The sequence below is a fragment of the Botryllus schlosseri genome, chromosome 4 (assembly GCF_051294905.1).
Source record: "Botryllus schlosseri isolate E-star chromosome 4, Bs_hap1, whole genome shotgun sequence".
NCBI classification, from domain to species: Eukaryota; Metazoa; Chordata; class Ascidiacea; order Stolidobranchia; family Styelidae; genus Botryllus; species Botryllus schlosseri.
In genome coordinates, this window is record NC_137239.1 from 8,413,507 (window position 1) to 8,425,467 (window position 11,961).

At 40.6% G+C, this 11,961-nt stretch overlaps 1 protein-coding gene and 1 non-coding gene across 3 annotated transcripts; both read right to left on the minus strand.

Annotated features, from left to right (window-relative positions):
• Window positions 1-1,937: 1,937 nt before the first annotated feature.
• Window positions 1,938-2,073, minus strand: LOC145438413 (U4 spliceosomal RNA). Its single transcript, XR_013914942.1, has one exon. It is a non-coding gene; the product is annotated as a U4 spliceosomal RNA (small nuclear RNA).
• A 3,551-nt stretch (window positions 2,074-5,624) lies between these two features.
• On the minus strand, window positions 5,625-9,276 carry LOC145436981 (uncharacterized). 2 transcript variants are annotated; one of them, XM_080314165.1, is made up of 4 exons: window positions 8,804-9,276; window positions 8,018-8,204; window positions 6,274-6,342; window positions 5,625-6,205 (listed from the first exon to the last, which is right to left on the minus strand). In XM_080314165.1, the coding sequence occupies exons 1-4, from the start codon at window positions 8,951-8,953 to the stop codon at window positions 5,658-5,660; spliced, it is 954 nt and encodes a 317-aa protein (XP_080170291.1). In that variant the 5' UTR covers window positions 8,954-9,276; the 3' UTR covers window positions 5,625-5,657. The 2 variants fall into 2 exon arrangements, with proteins under 2 accessions (XP_080170291.1, XP_080170290.1); XM_080314164.1 differs by lacking the exons at window positions 8,018-8,204; window positions 8,804-9,276 and adding exons at window positions 6,904-7,045; window positions 7,100-7,381 and having other exon boundaries at window positions 6,274-6,606.
• Window positions 9,277-11,961: the final 2,685 nt, after the last annotated feature.

Here is an 11,961-nt window from a genome sequence, read left to right on the forward strand (position 1 = left end):
GTAACATAACGCTGCGCTACACGCATACATTTTATCGCCGGCACTACACAGAGCTATACTTACCAATCAAGAACGCGGGGATAGCTATGGCGTTGTTTGTAATTCGAGTTTGTAATTGTGAATGTCACATCCACAACAGTTCATTTCGCGCCGTATATCTGCAAGAACATTTGTATTTGAAAACTGCGTTTTGAAATGAGAGTCGCCATGTCTGCTATGCTCTTTGATAAATCAACGTATCGCACAATTCAAGATTTCGAGTCGGGTACATAGAATTCACGAAAGACATTGGCCGCCGGCGAGACAGCTACTTAAATTTGATCATTTTCAAAAGAGGGGGTCCGAGCCCCTAAGCCTGAAGACAGCATTGTCTTTACCTCTCAAAGACATGTTTATACTGCCACGAGAATAACTATATTGGGCGTGATGAAAATTTACCAACAAGTCGCTGCAATATTGATCAATTCAGTACAGAAATAAATATTTGGCAAAGAGCCATATCTTATATCCAAAAGAGCCATATATGGCTCGCGAGCCATAGGTTCCCGACCACTGCTCTATATAACATGGTCATTAAAGCCGATCCATAACGAACAGGAGCGTGTTACTACAGAAGTCGTTACCTACGAAACCGTATAAGTATACAAACTAAACTGCAAACGTATAGGAAAAACAACAACATCAAAAGCACACAGATCTATGGAAAGCAACTGAATAAAGATATGTCAATGCTGAAATAGGGTAGCGGTAGCATAAGAGCGTAGAACCACACAATTGTTTATTGAACTCACAGGAACACCAATTACGGAGTTCAGACGGCATACTTTACTATATATTTACGCAAATGCACGTGGTCGACTGCTGGAGTGGTGTTTCACAGACAGTGACAAACCACAGGAAAATCTTGATCGATGTTGGTGAGTATCCGCAGGTTTGTGAAACAGATTATTGTCAAAATAAAGTTCATATAAATATGTCGAAATCATAGTCAGCGTTGTAAGCTAATTAACGCAATAATAAAATATTGAGTCGACTTAAATTAGACTCGTGGTCCCCAACCTTTTATTCCAGGGATACATGATACAAGATACTCCAAAAATATTAATAAGTTCATAATAATGTTTATTCACTCGAAAAATATTTCGCGCGTATCTTATCAAGAGTCACCTACTGCTGCTGAAAAGAAATTAACAACTGATTAAAATTCAAAACCAAAATACGAATCATGACGCAATTGTGTCGGATTTATAAATAGCATCTGAACAGCGCAACTGAACCGTAGCAACAATGGTGCTTATAGAAACCGGCAGCCTAAGACACTAGAGCGCGCATAAGAAATACAACGTAAAAGACAGTTGTCGATTGTACACAACTTAAAAATAGAAGCTCGCCGCGTGCAATCGTGAGACTATACACGAATTCGTTCTGGCGACATACGACCAGATTGTTCAGTTTGATGAATATTTCGAAGGACGCAATTACGTATAGCGGATACCGTAGATTTACATACACAATTTACGATGTTACGTTTGAGATGTAGGCGTACGAGCGACGCAAGATTAACCGGTAGCCCGCGAGAACCAAATGAGTGGCCCGCGGACGCAATGTTGATATCAGTGATTTGAAAGTCGACGCTTATAAGGGTTTCATAGGAACATGAGTTAATCGACCCTACGGAACATACGAAAGTAGTTTTCGATAGAGCGTTGCTCGTCCTCGCCCACGCGGAGGCTTAACGAGAATCTAATTTATATTCCCGCTCCTCGACGAGTACACTGGCGCTTCAGGCCGCAGTGCGGTAACGCAACTGACCCCGAAGACGCCGGCATGAGTCCCGGTGAGTGAGAGTTATCTGTTCTCGGTAAGTGGCGTTTACCTTGCCTAGTGCTCTGAATGTCTAAGTGAAGATATTAAACTGTACAGCATTGTTTATAAAGAACCCTTGAGTTCTGTCAGAAATTGCCGCGCCGACCGTCAGGACGACTGAGCGGGGTATTGGTAATAGTTTTCAACTAGCAATAACCACATCTCACGAAACGATCATTGATTGTGGTACTGCCGCTGCACAAAGATAACGTACACCAAATTTTTTCTTGAGTCTATCTGGCTGCAATAATACTGATTATGGTGATTAGTCTAATTTGGCCCTACGCGCTTATTAATCAGTGATCAATATGATCGGATTACATAGCTCCCGTGATGCTGTATAGACCAACATATACAGTGGAGTCATCAATTATTTTGCCTGGATAGAGTTGACGGATTCTATGATATATTGACACAAGATATATTGCTCAGATATCGTGACTCAAAGTCAGGATCAAAAACTTTTTGATTGATCTGATGTCATTTGATAAGAACGCGGAAGCGAGTGACTTATGGAGGTGCCAATGCTTCCGCCTTGACCAGAAAGTGTCGCAACCACAATTTCCGTTCATAAAATTATAAGGAGCGTATACTTTCTGTACTTGAAAACAAACAATTTTAAACTGCCACGTAAATCGTGTATTTCGAGAATGCAAATAAGAGAAATTGCACGTTGCTTTACCAAATCCTGCTCTCACACAGATAGATTGTAATGTATGAAAACAAGTCAAATACACGATGTTTCTATGGAGATATATCTCATGGGCAGATTGGGCTAACTCGTCTTTTCTGTAGGAGTAAAGGTCCGATTATTTATTGGGTATGCCGTCTTGCGGATCAATTCGTTAATTAGACGTCCGCATAATTCGACCGATGCCAACGCAGGCTTATTGGATTATGTGTAAACGGCCGCATAATTATTCATCGACAGCCGAATAGAATACTGCTATAGCAAAGGATGAAATTCAGATGAGTCATTTTACTGATATAGCGGATCGTGGTCACTCAGTCCGTATACTACAGTATTGCTCTTCAATCTTTTTCGTCTCGGTACACCATTTTAACGTATACTCAAAACTCGTAGAGCCCTGACCACCGTAGTAAGCCCCATTTGGATTAGATATATATCGCCATCATGACCCATCTTGACGGCAAATCATCTGTGAAATTGGTCACTAGGAACTTTGCATCGTGAAGAGCCCCTGTGGTGTTCTGTGACATCACTGATTTCTTGAGATATACGTTGAGTATTAGGGATGGTGTGAACCTCTGAAAGGTTCAGGTTCGTGTGAACACGAACGTGAACCTCATGACGTCACGTGACGTCATATTGCTAATTCCAACCCTATCTTTCAATGAAGTGATAGCCTATATTAGCGTACACGATACCTAGCGACCAGACTTGGACAACTAGAAAATTTTCAGCTTTTCTGAATTAGATTAGAATTAGAATTAGAGCTCCACAGTTTTTTTCAAACTAGATTAGAATTAGAATTAGAGCTACACAGTTTTTCCAAATTAGATTAGAATTAGAATTAGAGCTACACAACTTTTCTCAAATTAGATTAGAATTAGAATTAGAGCTACTAAGCTTTTTCCAGATTAGATTAGAATTAGAATTAGAGCTATTTAGTTCGCAGAAACTTGGAAATTGAATGAAATTGTATATGGGAAATGAATACAGCAAAATGCAGTTCACATCAAATCACAGTGCGTGGTGCAAAAGGCCGGGCAAGAGGGATATTCTTTTTAACTCACTGCAATAGTGCAATATGCCTCGGACAAAGAGGCATTTTCAGGAAAACAATAATTAGATTAGAACTAGAATTAGAGAATACGGACATTTCACAAATTAGATTAGAATTAGAATTAGAGCATAAGAACATTTCACAAATTAGATTAGAATTAGAATTAGAGCACGGAAGCATTTCACAAATTAGATTAGAATTAGATTACTGGCATTTCGCTCTAATTTAGTGAAATTAGACAACTAGAATTATCTAGTTGTCCAAGTCTGCTAGCGACGACTTGGGCCACATCATGTCACAATGCAGAAGTACATGTTGGCGTTTTAAACGTCACTAAATGTTTCAACTGAGGCAATCAAAGGATATAATACTCCTATAAAATCAATATCTTCCGTCGCTTTGCCAACAATTTCGACGAGGACTTACCAGGGAATATAAGCTTACGCGTTAACGGTCTAGGCCAGACCGGACAATGTATTCGGCGTCTGAGTAGCCTATCGCTACATTGATATTGAGCTAAGTGTAAAACTGGTTTCTATACTTGCTACCGATATTACCCCATTAACAAGTTTTACAGCAGTAGACAACACCTCAATCACAAGGATTTGGTTCTCGTGATGCAGTAAAGATATGAAGTCAAGATTGCCCCGTACCCCTGCTAGCTTTTTTGCATCAGAAAACGATATCAATCTCATTGATTGGTTGAATATAAGCATCATTCGCTGACTACGTATTTCGCTCGTGATGTTGTGTGATCGCAGGTCAAACTCACAGCAGAGAGACACTAAATATTCACAAACGGAAAGCTGAATAATTCGAGTAAACATTTGTTACAAAGCAAGTAAAACTTTTGAGATTGTCAAGGTGCATGCTCGTTTATAGTGTTAATTTTTAATGCTGCCAGCGCCATGCATAGAGTGGCCCGCAGTTGAAATGCAATTAATATGAACCAAACCAAAGATGTTATAATGAAGTGAAAATTGTAATTTATGAAGAAGGTTCACAGTGCAGAACCTACCTAGGTTCTGTTGTGAACGCGAACCTCTAAATTTCCGAGGTTCACTCACAGAACGCGAACGTGAACCTCACGTTCACACCATCCCTATTGAGTATAAATGTTTCTAATTGTAGAAGCAGAGCATCCTCATATGCTTACTATGTAGGCAAGGGGCGGCAACATACGACCCGCGTGCCGGATCCGCACCGCGGACAGTTCCCCGTCTTACATGATAATGTGGCCCGCGGCCCCAGTCTGCCGAGATTCCCCACTACTTGCTTAAACGTCAAAATTTATTGACTATATGTTATTATGTACGCGTGTGCCCAGCGTGCGAGAGCGGAGCATACGTAGGGTTACCATAAGTCCTCTTTTAGGAGGATTTGTCCTCTTTTTTGATTTTTTTGAAAGTGTCCTCGGAGGACGTCCAAATGTCCTCTTTTTCGAGATTGTGTTCTATTTTTTTGAGACTTTCGCCTAAATATAGGGCAAAATGCGACTGAGATACAGTAAAAAAGCACCGGCATCTATTTCGGGAGCTGAGCCGGAAAGCTGACTTTTTCTTTAGTCCACCGACCACGAAGTGGTGAACATTTACCATTTTTTCAGGATTTGCCTCCGGTATTGCAAGTCTGAAAATTCTGAAAAAGTGTCCTCTTTTCAGATTTCCAAAATATGGTAACCCTAAGCTCACGTGTAAGTTCCTCGAAACGAGAAGACTTGAATTATCGGCATTTACGATGTACTCAACCCTAATGAATTGATATCCTGGTAAATTTGGATTACCGGGCTTATCGAACGCCTTGAAATCTTAATTAAGGATTGCGCCGTGTCGTATTTGACCAGAGACAAGCAGACATGACGGCGACTGTATGACAATTAGGGTTCCGGTAAATATCAATTTGCCTCTGATTCGAAGCGATAAAATCAATCCATAATAAAAACCATGATTTTTTTGCTTTTTTTTACTATTTTTACTTAGAACAACTGAAGCAACAACTGAACAGCTGAAACAACAACAACAATGAGTTTGAGACGATTGAAAATCATCTAAATGAAGGTGCTGCGGCAAATCTCATCAACTGAATAATTCGAGGCTCTGAATCTTCATCTGCGTACTGGAAAATATTCAACCCAGCAGAGAAATGTTGGTGGCTAGGATTGTCCGATATCTGTTCTAGTACCAATCCGACATGTTGCGTCAAATCAGCAGTATCCGTAACGGTTGCATCTTCAGTAGCATCTTCATCATGAGCATAGATGTTGATGTCTGGAGTGGTCTCTGCCAGCAAGGCGTTGATTTTTCTCATCGCCTTTTCCACTTTGCCAGTTCCAGAGTCAGTATCCATGAAGTGATCTTTCACTCGACGCATAACTTCAAGATTTGTTTGTGTTAGGCGATTGCGACTCTTGGTTGCAGTTGCTGCCGCAGATGACCAAAGCCTCTCACAAGACGCAGCATGTGGAACGCACGAAAGAACAGTCCTGGCGAGTTTTGAAAGTTCCGGAGAAACAACAGCTAAATCGTTCCAGAATAATGCCGGCCGTGCCGTTAAAAACGGTACCCAGATAGTGGATTCTGCATCAAAAACTCCTAAAAAAAATCAGGGTAATATCAGAAACGTGCAGTGATAGGTGTGCAGTGTGCACTGGTAGACTCACCTTCTTTACAATCATAGTCGAACCAGTGTTTGATGAGGTTAGAAGCAGATTCATCATTGAAGCTTGGTTCTATTTTTGAAAATATTTTTTTGGCCAGATCCCGAACAAGCCTTTTGCCAGTCATGTTCAAGCCACAGCCTCTAACTCGGGGATCTAGAACCCAGGCCACTAGATGATGGTCCTCGACATAGTTTTCTGTTCTTCGTTGCATCTTTGATAAAACCAGACTCTTCTCATCAGCATCCAGAGCGGTAGTCTTTTTTATCTCAAGCTTGAGCCACATCCAGCCTGATAGGATTAGCCCAGCGGAAGTATTGTCCAATTCTGAGATGGCTGTAAAAATGCAAGATTTACGATTCAAACATATCACCTGTTAACTCTTAGTTACATGTTGGGGAGTAAAAAGAACTACAATCCTTGTTGTTTCCATTAAGAATCAAGATGTTTAAATTGATCATGTATTGTGGTGTAGCGGTAATATCAGTTTATCATCAAGGAATGCAAATTATTTACAATATAATTTGAATGAAGTAGCATAGTTATGATTGCCAGTGTCGAACAGTCGTCTCGTTACTTTTTTGCTCAGAGTGTTGTTCAACTGCCTCAATATGAAGTTTTTCAGCAACTAACCAGTAATGACATAATATGGCTTGAGTAGACCATAGATCGCTTTAGTGTCTTCCCAAAATTTCTTATCATTGATGATTGTTCGGACAGTACATGCACTCGCTGTATTCAAGTGCGGTTTCGAGGTTTCTTGAACAAACACAACCTTGAAAATAAGATGACTTCATGCAAATGTCACAGAAATCTATGAATTACTTACTTGAATAGCTGTTTCAACATTTATGACATGCTTCAATGTTTCAGAGAAGGAATACCATCTTGTCTCGCTAGGTAACCACATGGGGATCTTTTCCCGGCTCATATATCGAGAGATTGAGCTACGGAGAGCAACTGATCGTCGGATGAAAGATGCAACAGTGATCACCTTATCACCTTACCACACGACTGATGCCCATCAGGTCTTTAACGAGAAGATTCGACTGGTGAGCCAGACATGCACCTGTCAAGGTTATGCCCGATTCCGAATTCTGAAAAACAAATATCATGGTTATACTAACTCCAAAAACAATGATTACTATTAAAACCAAATGATACAGACATACCTGCACAAGCAATCGTCTCGCTTTCACTTAAGCGCTGGCGCTATCAGACACAAAGTTGAGCAATAGTTTTCCATTGGATTTCATTCCAAGCAGTTCTTTTGCTTTTTGAGTGACATCTTGCACAATGTCTTCACTTCGTTTGGTTGGATCAGAGGGTTCAACCGCTAACAGTTTCTTTGAACCCAACTCATTAACAATGATCCAACTTTAAAAGATGCAAAATAGAATTTGAGCATGTTTTATATTACCTAGATGAGATTTGCTATCAGACAGGCATGCATATTATGCAACATACTTTTGACTGGAACTACTTGTCGATGTGTCACTAACAATCGTCAGAGTATGAGCATTATTGACAAATTGTTGAATTGCAGTGGATACTTTTGAGTTGAGACCACATAGTATGGAGCCGGATGCCTGCTCTACGCTCGGCAAATTAAAATCTGGTCGCAACGAATGACAAAATCGTCTGAAATGCTCGTTGTTTAGCTAATTCCAAGGTATATTTCCTGTGTAACATAAAACATGATGTGGGATATTATCACTAAAAAATGAATGTCCAAATGCATGAATACCTGAGATAAATGACAGAACAAGCGACTCGTAACTGGAATATTCTTGGTTCTTCGTCAAGGGTCTAGTCACATAGTTGGTTATAGTCTTCTGTCCAGAAAAATTTTGCTGCAGCGCATTACTGGAGCCTGGGCCTTCATCAGATTCTTGGAACTCTGACCTCAACTTCTGAGGCGTCTTCTTGCAAGTCTAGAGATATATTCAACACAAATCTGATACAATAATCCACACTTGATTTATTAGACTCCATGACTGAGAAGGTTCAAGCTGTAAAGGGAGCGTGTACTTTCTTATACACAGCATGACCATGACAAACCACGGTTGCCGATATTAATATTGATTCATCACTACGGTATAGTGCGATCATTTATCACCCATACCCGTTGCCCCGAAGACTACCAAACCTTACCCTAGCCCCAAACCTATGCTATCTACAATACCCCAGCTATAATTGCATGATGATACGTAACATCATAACCCTATAATTATTGACGCCATAAGCTGAGACATGTTCATGGGGGAACACTAGCTATTGATAATCTTGTAGTTGTGGATAAGGAAGTAGGCTCAAAAGATGTTGTCTAGGACTATGTGCTAAGTATCTTTCGGTTGACGCGTTGCAGATCAGATATTACCACATCAAGCATAAGCAAGGGTTTTTAGATATGCAAAGAGAATTCGGTAGCAGTGCTGTGCCCATACCCTGTCAACGTATTACCATGCACATACAGTATTCAAGCGATTACATGAATTGGATTCACTCATAATACAGTAACATGGTATCTTACCTGCGTATGAGTTTTCATTCTGCTTACTTGACCCATCATATCAGCACCGCAATAAATGCAAACAGCTCTTTTGCATCGCTTTGGCATTAGAGATGCGGGAATCTCCCGATATATACTCCAGATTGAGTTTCGTTTTCGCCCTCCCACCATCGCCTTGTAAACAGCAGCACCACGGACACACCGAATCCACAGCAAAGCTCAAGAACTGGTTGATCACCGTCACCGACTCACCGCCTATTGCGAGCACTGTGTTCCCGCCTTGCCCTCGATTCGCTAAACCGTGCCGGTACCGGTGACGAAAAACGATGTCCGGGTTGTGTCAATATACAATGGTTGTCCAAAAAATATATTCACGCGTCTTTTTAAAAATAAAAAATAAAAACCAAAAAATCATTTATATCAAAACGGTAAAATTAAAATAAAAAATCAAAGGAAAAATCATGATTTAAATCACACTGATTTAAATCAGCCTGATATTTACCAGAACCCTAATGACAATGCTGTTCTCAAATCCACATTGTATTCGTCATTATCGGCGACAAATGCCTTTGAATTGACATTACTGTCGTTAAAATACAGTAAATACGATTTTTTGCTGGTATATGTGGATAAATGTGCGAATAATGTATCGATTCAGCAATCCGGCCCGACATGTACTTAATTTCCGCCGACTGGAGAAGTTGCCCGCCCCTGATGTAGGCCGATGCTTCATGATCGCGAGTATATAAATCTCAGGAAAAGTTATTGGGATTAGCTATGGAGTCGAGCCCTGCGCGAAAATACTTTAAACCTCTTGAATGAATTTCGCCGATAATGTTGGTATTTTCACATATTACTGTCAACATTTATTTCATTCTCAGCCCACGTAATCAGATTAACCGGTAGAGATGATGGCGGGGGTGTATTCGAAAAAAGTGGGCACAAAACTAATGATGATTCATCTACCGGTTTTTACCAATCCCTTTGTGTTGCATGTTGTTATTTCTTGATCTCCCATCATGATTGTCGGTATTGTCAAATATATTGGACTCGCCCAAACGCACCAGAAAAATTTCATTAGTGAGCGGTAAACGATTCCAACTTGCTATTTTTATGAGATGAATCCTTAGGACACTATTATATTAAAAACGTAAAATCCAAGCCGCTCCGATGCGCGGTAAGCGCGAAGAAAATATTTAGGTTGAATTAAATCTCTCAAAGATTTAGGAACCTATTCGTAAATTTGAATTGCATATTGACGGCCGCCCATACTCGCTCATGTAATTATGTGTGGACGGTCGCAATGATTATGGTTTTACGGCTGCATGCGGCCATGGGTCCGCAGGCTGGCCACCCCTGGTCTAATCGAACTAAGGATGAGTAAGGCCGCATCGTATAGGAAATGCTGAATAGTCTAGGGCTCTTGGTTAGCGGACCACCATCTAACACAGTGGTTCTCACACTTGACCCCAAGACCTCCTGACTTCGCCCCTGCAATTATTTACACGACGCTATTTACAAGCTTGTCGCAGTAAGTACCAATTCAAATGTCTGAGCTATCGCTGCAGTTTTCTCTGGAGTCATTACAGATTGATATCGCAAGCTGTTACCTCCACCCTGTTCTACTACAAAAGGATCCATTACCAACGTTTAAAATGCTGAGGAGAAACAATTGCTTATGCCATCACGAAAGGAAGGGTAATTTACTAGCTGCATATAGTTAATATGCAGATTGTAGGCCGCCTACGATGCTGCACATCCGTACTAATCATGCTGGTCGCCTTATTTGAGCATGCGAAACTTGAGTTACGAGAACGTAGGTTTGTCGTGATGCTCTTCTTATGCGAGAACCCATGATCACATGTGTAGGTGGAGCCAATTCCTAAGCCCCTAAACCTGAAGATGGCATTGTCTTTACCTCTCAAAGGCATGTTCATACTTACACAAGAATTCGCGAGATATATTGGTCGCCGCCGCGACTGTAGCTCAGATTTTAGGATTTTTAAAAGGAGGGTACCAGCGAGGGTATACGAGCCCCTAACCCTGAATAAGGCATTGTCCTTAACTCTCAAAGACATGGTAATATTGCCACGAGAATATTTGTTCTGGCTGTGATGAATATTTACTATCAATTCGCTGCAATATTGATCAGTTCAAAACAAAAATAAATATTTGGCAAAGAGATCTTATACCCAAAAGAGCCATATATGGCTAGGCACCATAGGATCCCGACCACTGCACTATAGTATAGAACTTTCGATTTTGAAATGGCTTAGTGCAAAAAAAAACATCCCCAGTTATACGCACCATCTCCAATTATACATACATACATCCCTATCTGAATAGTATTTTCGACGAGTTGCATTAAGTCGAGATATTAACAACAGTTAGGCCGGTGATAATGAATGAAATCGGCTTCAGCTAACTATAGTCGGATGGACCACAGGATAGCACGGCGTTATAAAATACAGATATGGGTCGAAGCAAGCCGCCTTCGGTGCCTGACACTGACTCACCTACTACACCATACTGCTTTGACGACCAATGCGACCTGTTCACGATTAAACCTCCCATAATCAAAATCCACGTCGAGCATAACGCGTAATTTATTGCATTTATCCGCAGCACCAAAGAAATAAATGTAAAAAGCCGGTGAAATGGAACGATCTTGTTATCCTCGCAATTATTTATTCACTACCATCGTTTGTGTCGTCACTCGCCCCGGAATCTGCATCTTCGGAATCGTCCCCGCTATCATAAGATCCGGCGTCTTTAGAATATGCTAAACATTAAAAAATTGGATAAGTTGCATTGAAGTGGATAAATTTGTGCAAGGGACTTGCACGAAGTACAACCGAAAAGGATGCTTATATGTGATTCCATGGCCATCCTTACCGAAATTCATGATAATTTACAATATTTGCAGCAGAGAGATGTTTTAAGTAAAATTTATGTATTGTGGTTTGCAAGGATCATCTGTAAAAAAAACAACCTCGATTTACCGCGAAATGTTTGGAAGCACGGTAGCCAGACATTTCGTGGTAATTTAACATTACCGTTAGTCAATGTAAATTTAACTTACACTCGTCCGGTAATCTCACTTTACACGCCAGACTGTAATGTTACAGTCACCACCGATATATCCAATCTACATTTTATCCTGTATATTTGCCACTCAG

Bases quoted from the DNA above. Each gene is read 5' to 3' on its own strand.
- LOC145436981 (XM_080314164.1), bottom strand. From the start codon at position 7,201: ATGAGCCGGGAAAAGATCCCCATGTGGTTACCTAGCGAGACAAGATGG. The intron at 6,607-6,903 runs GTTAGTTGCTGA...GCATTTTTACAG, and splicing joins GCCATATTATGTCATTACTG to CCATCTCAGAATTGGACAAT. The intron at 6,206-6,273 runs GTGAGTCTACCA...GATTTTTTTTAG, and splicing joins CGACTATGATTGTAAAGAAG to GAGTTTTTGATGCAGAATCC.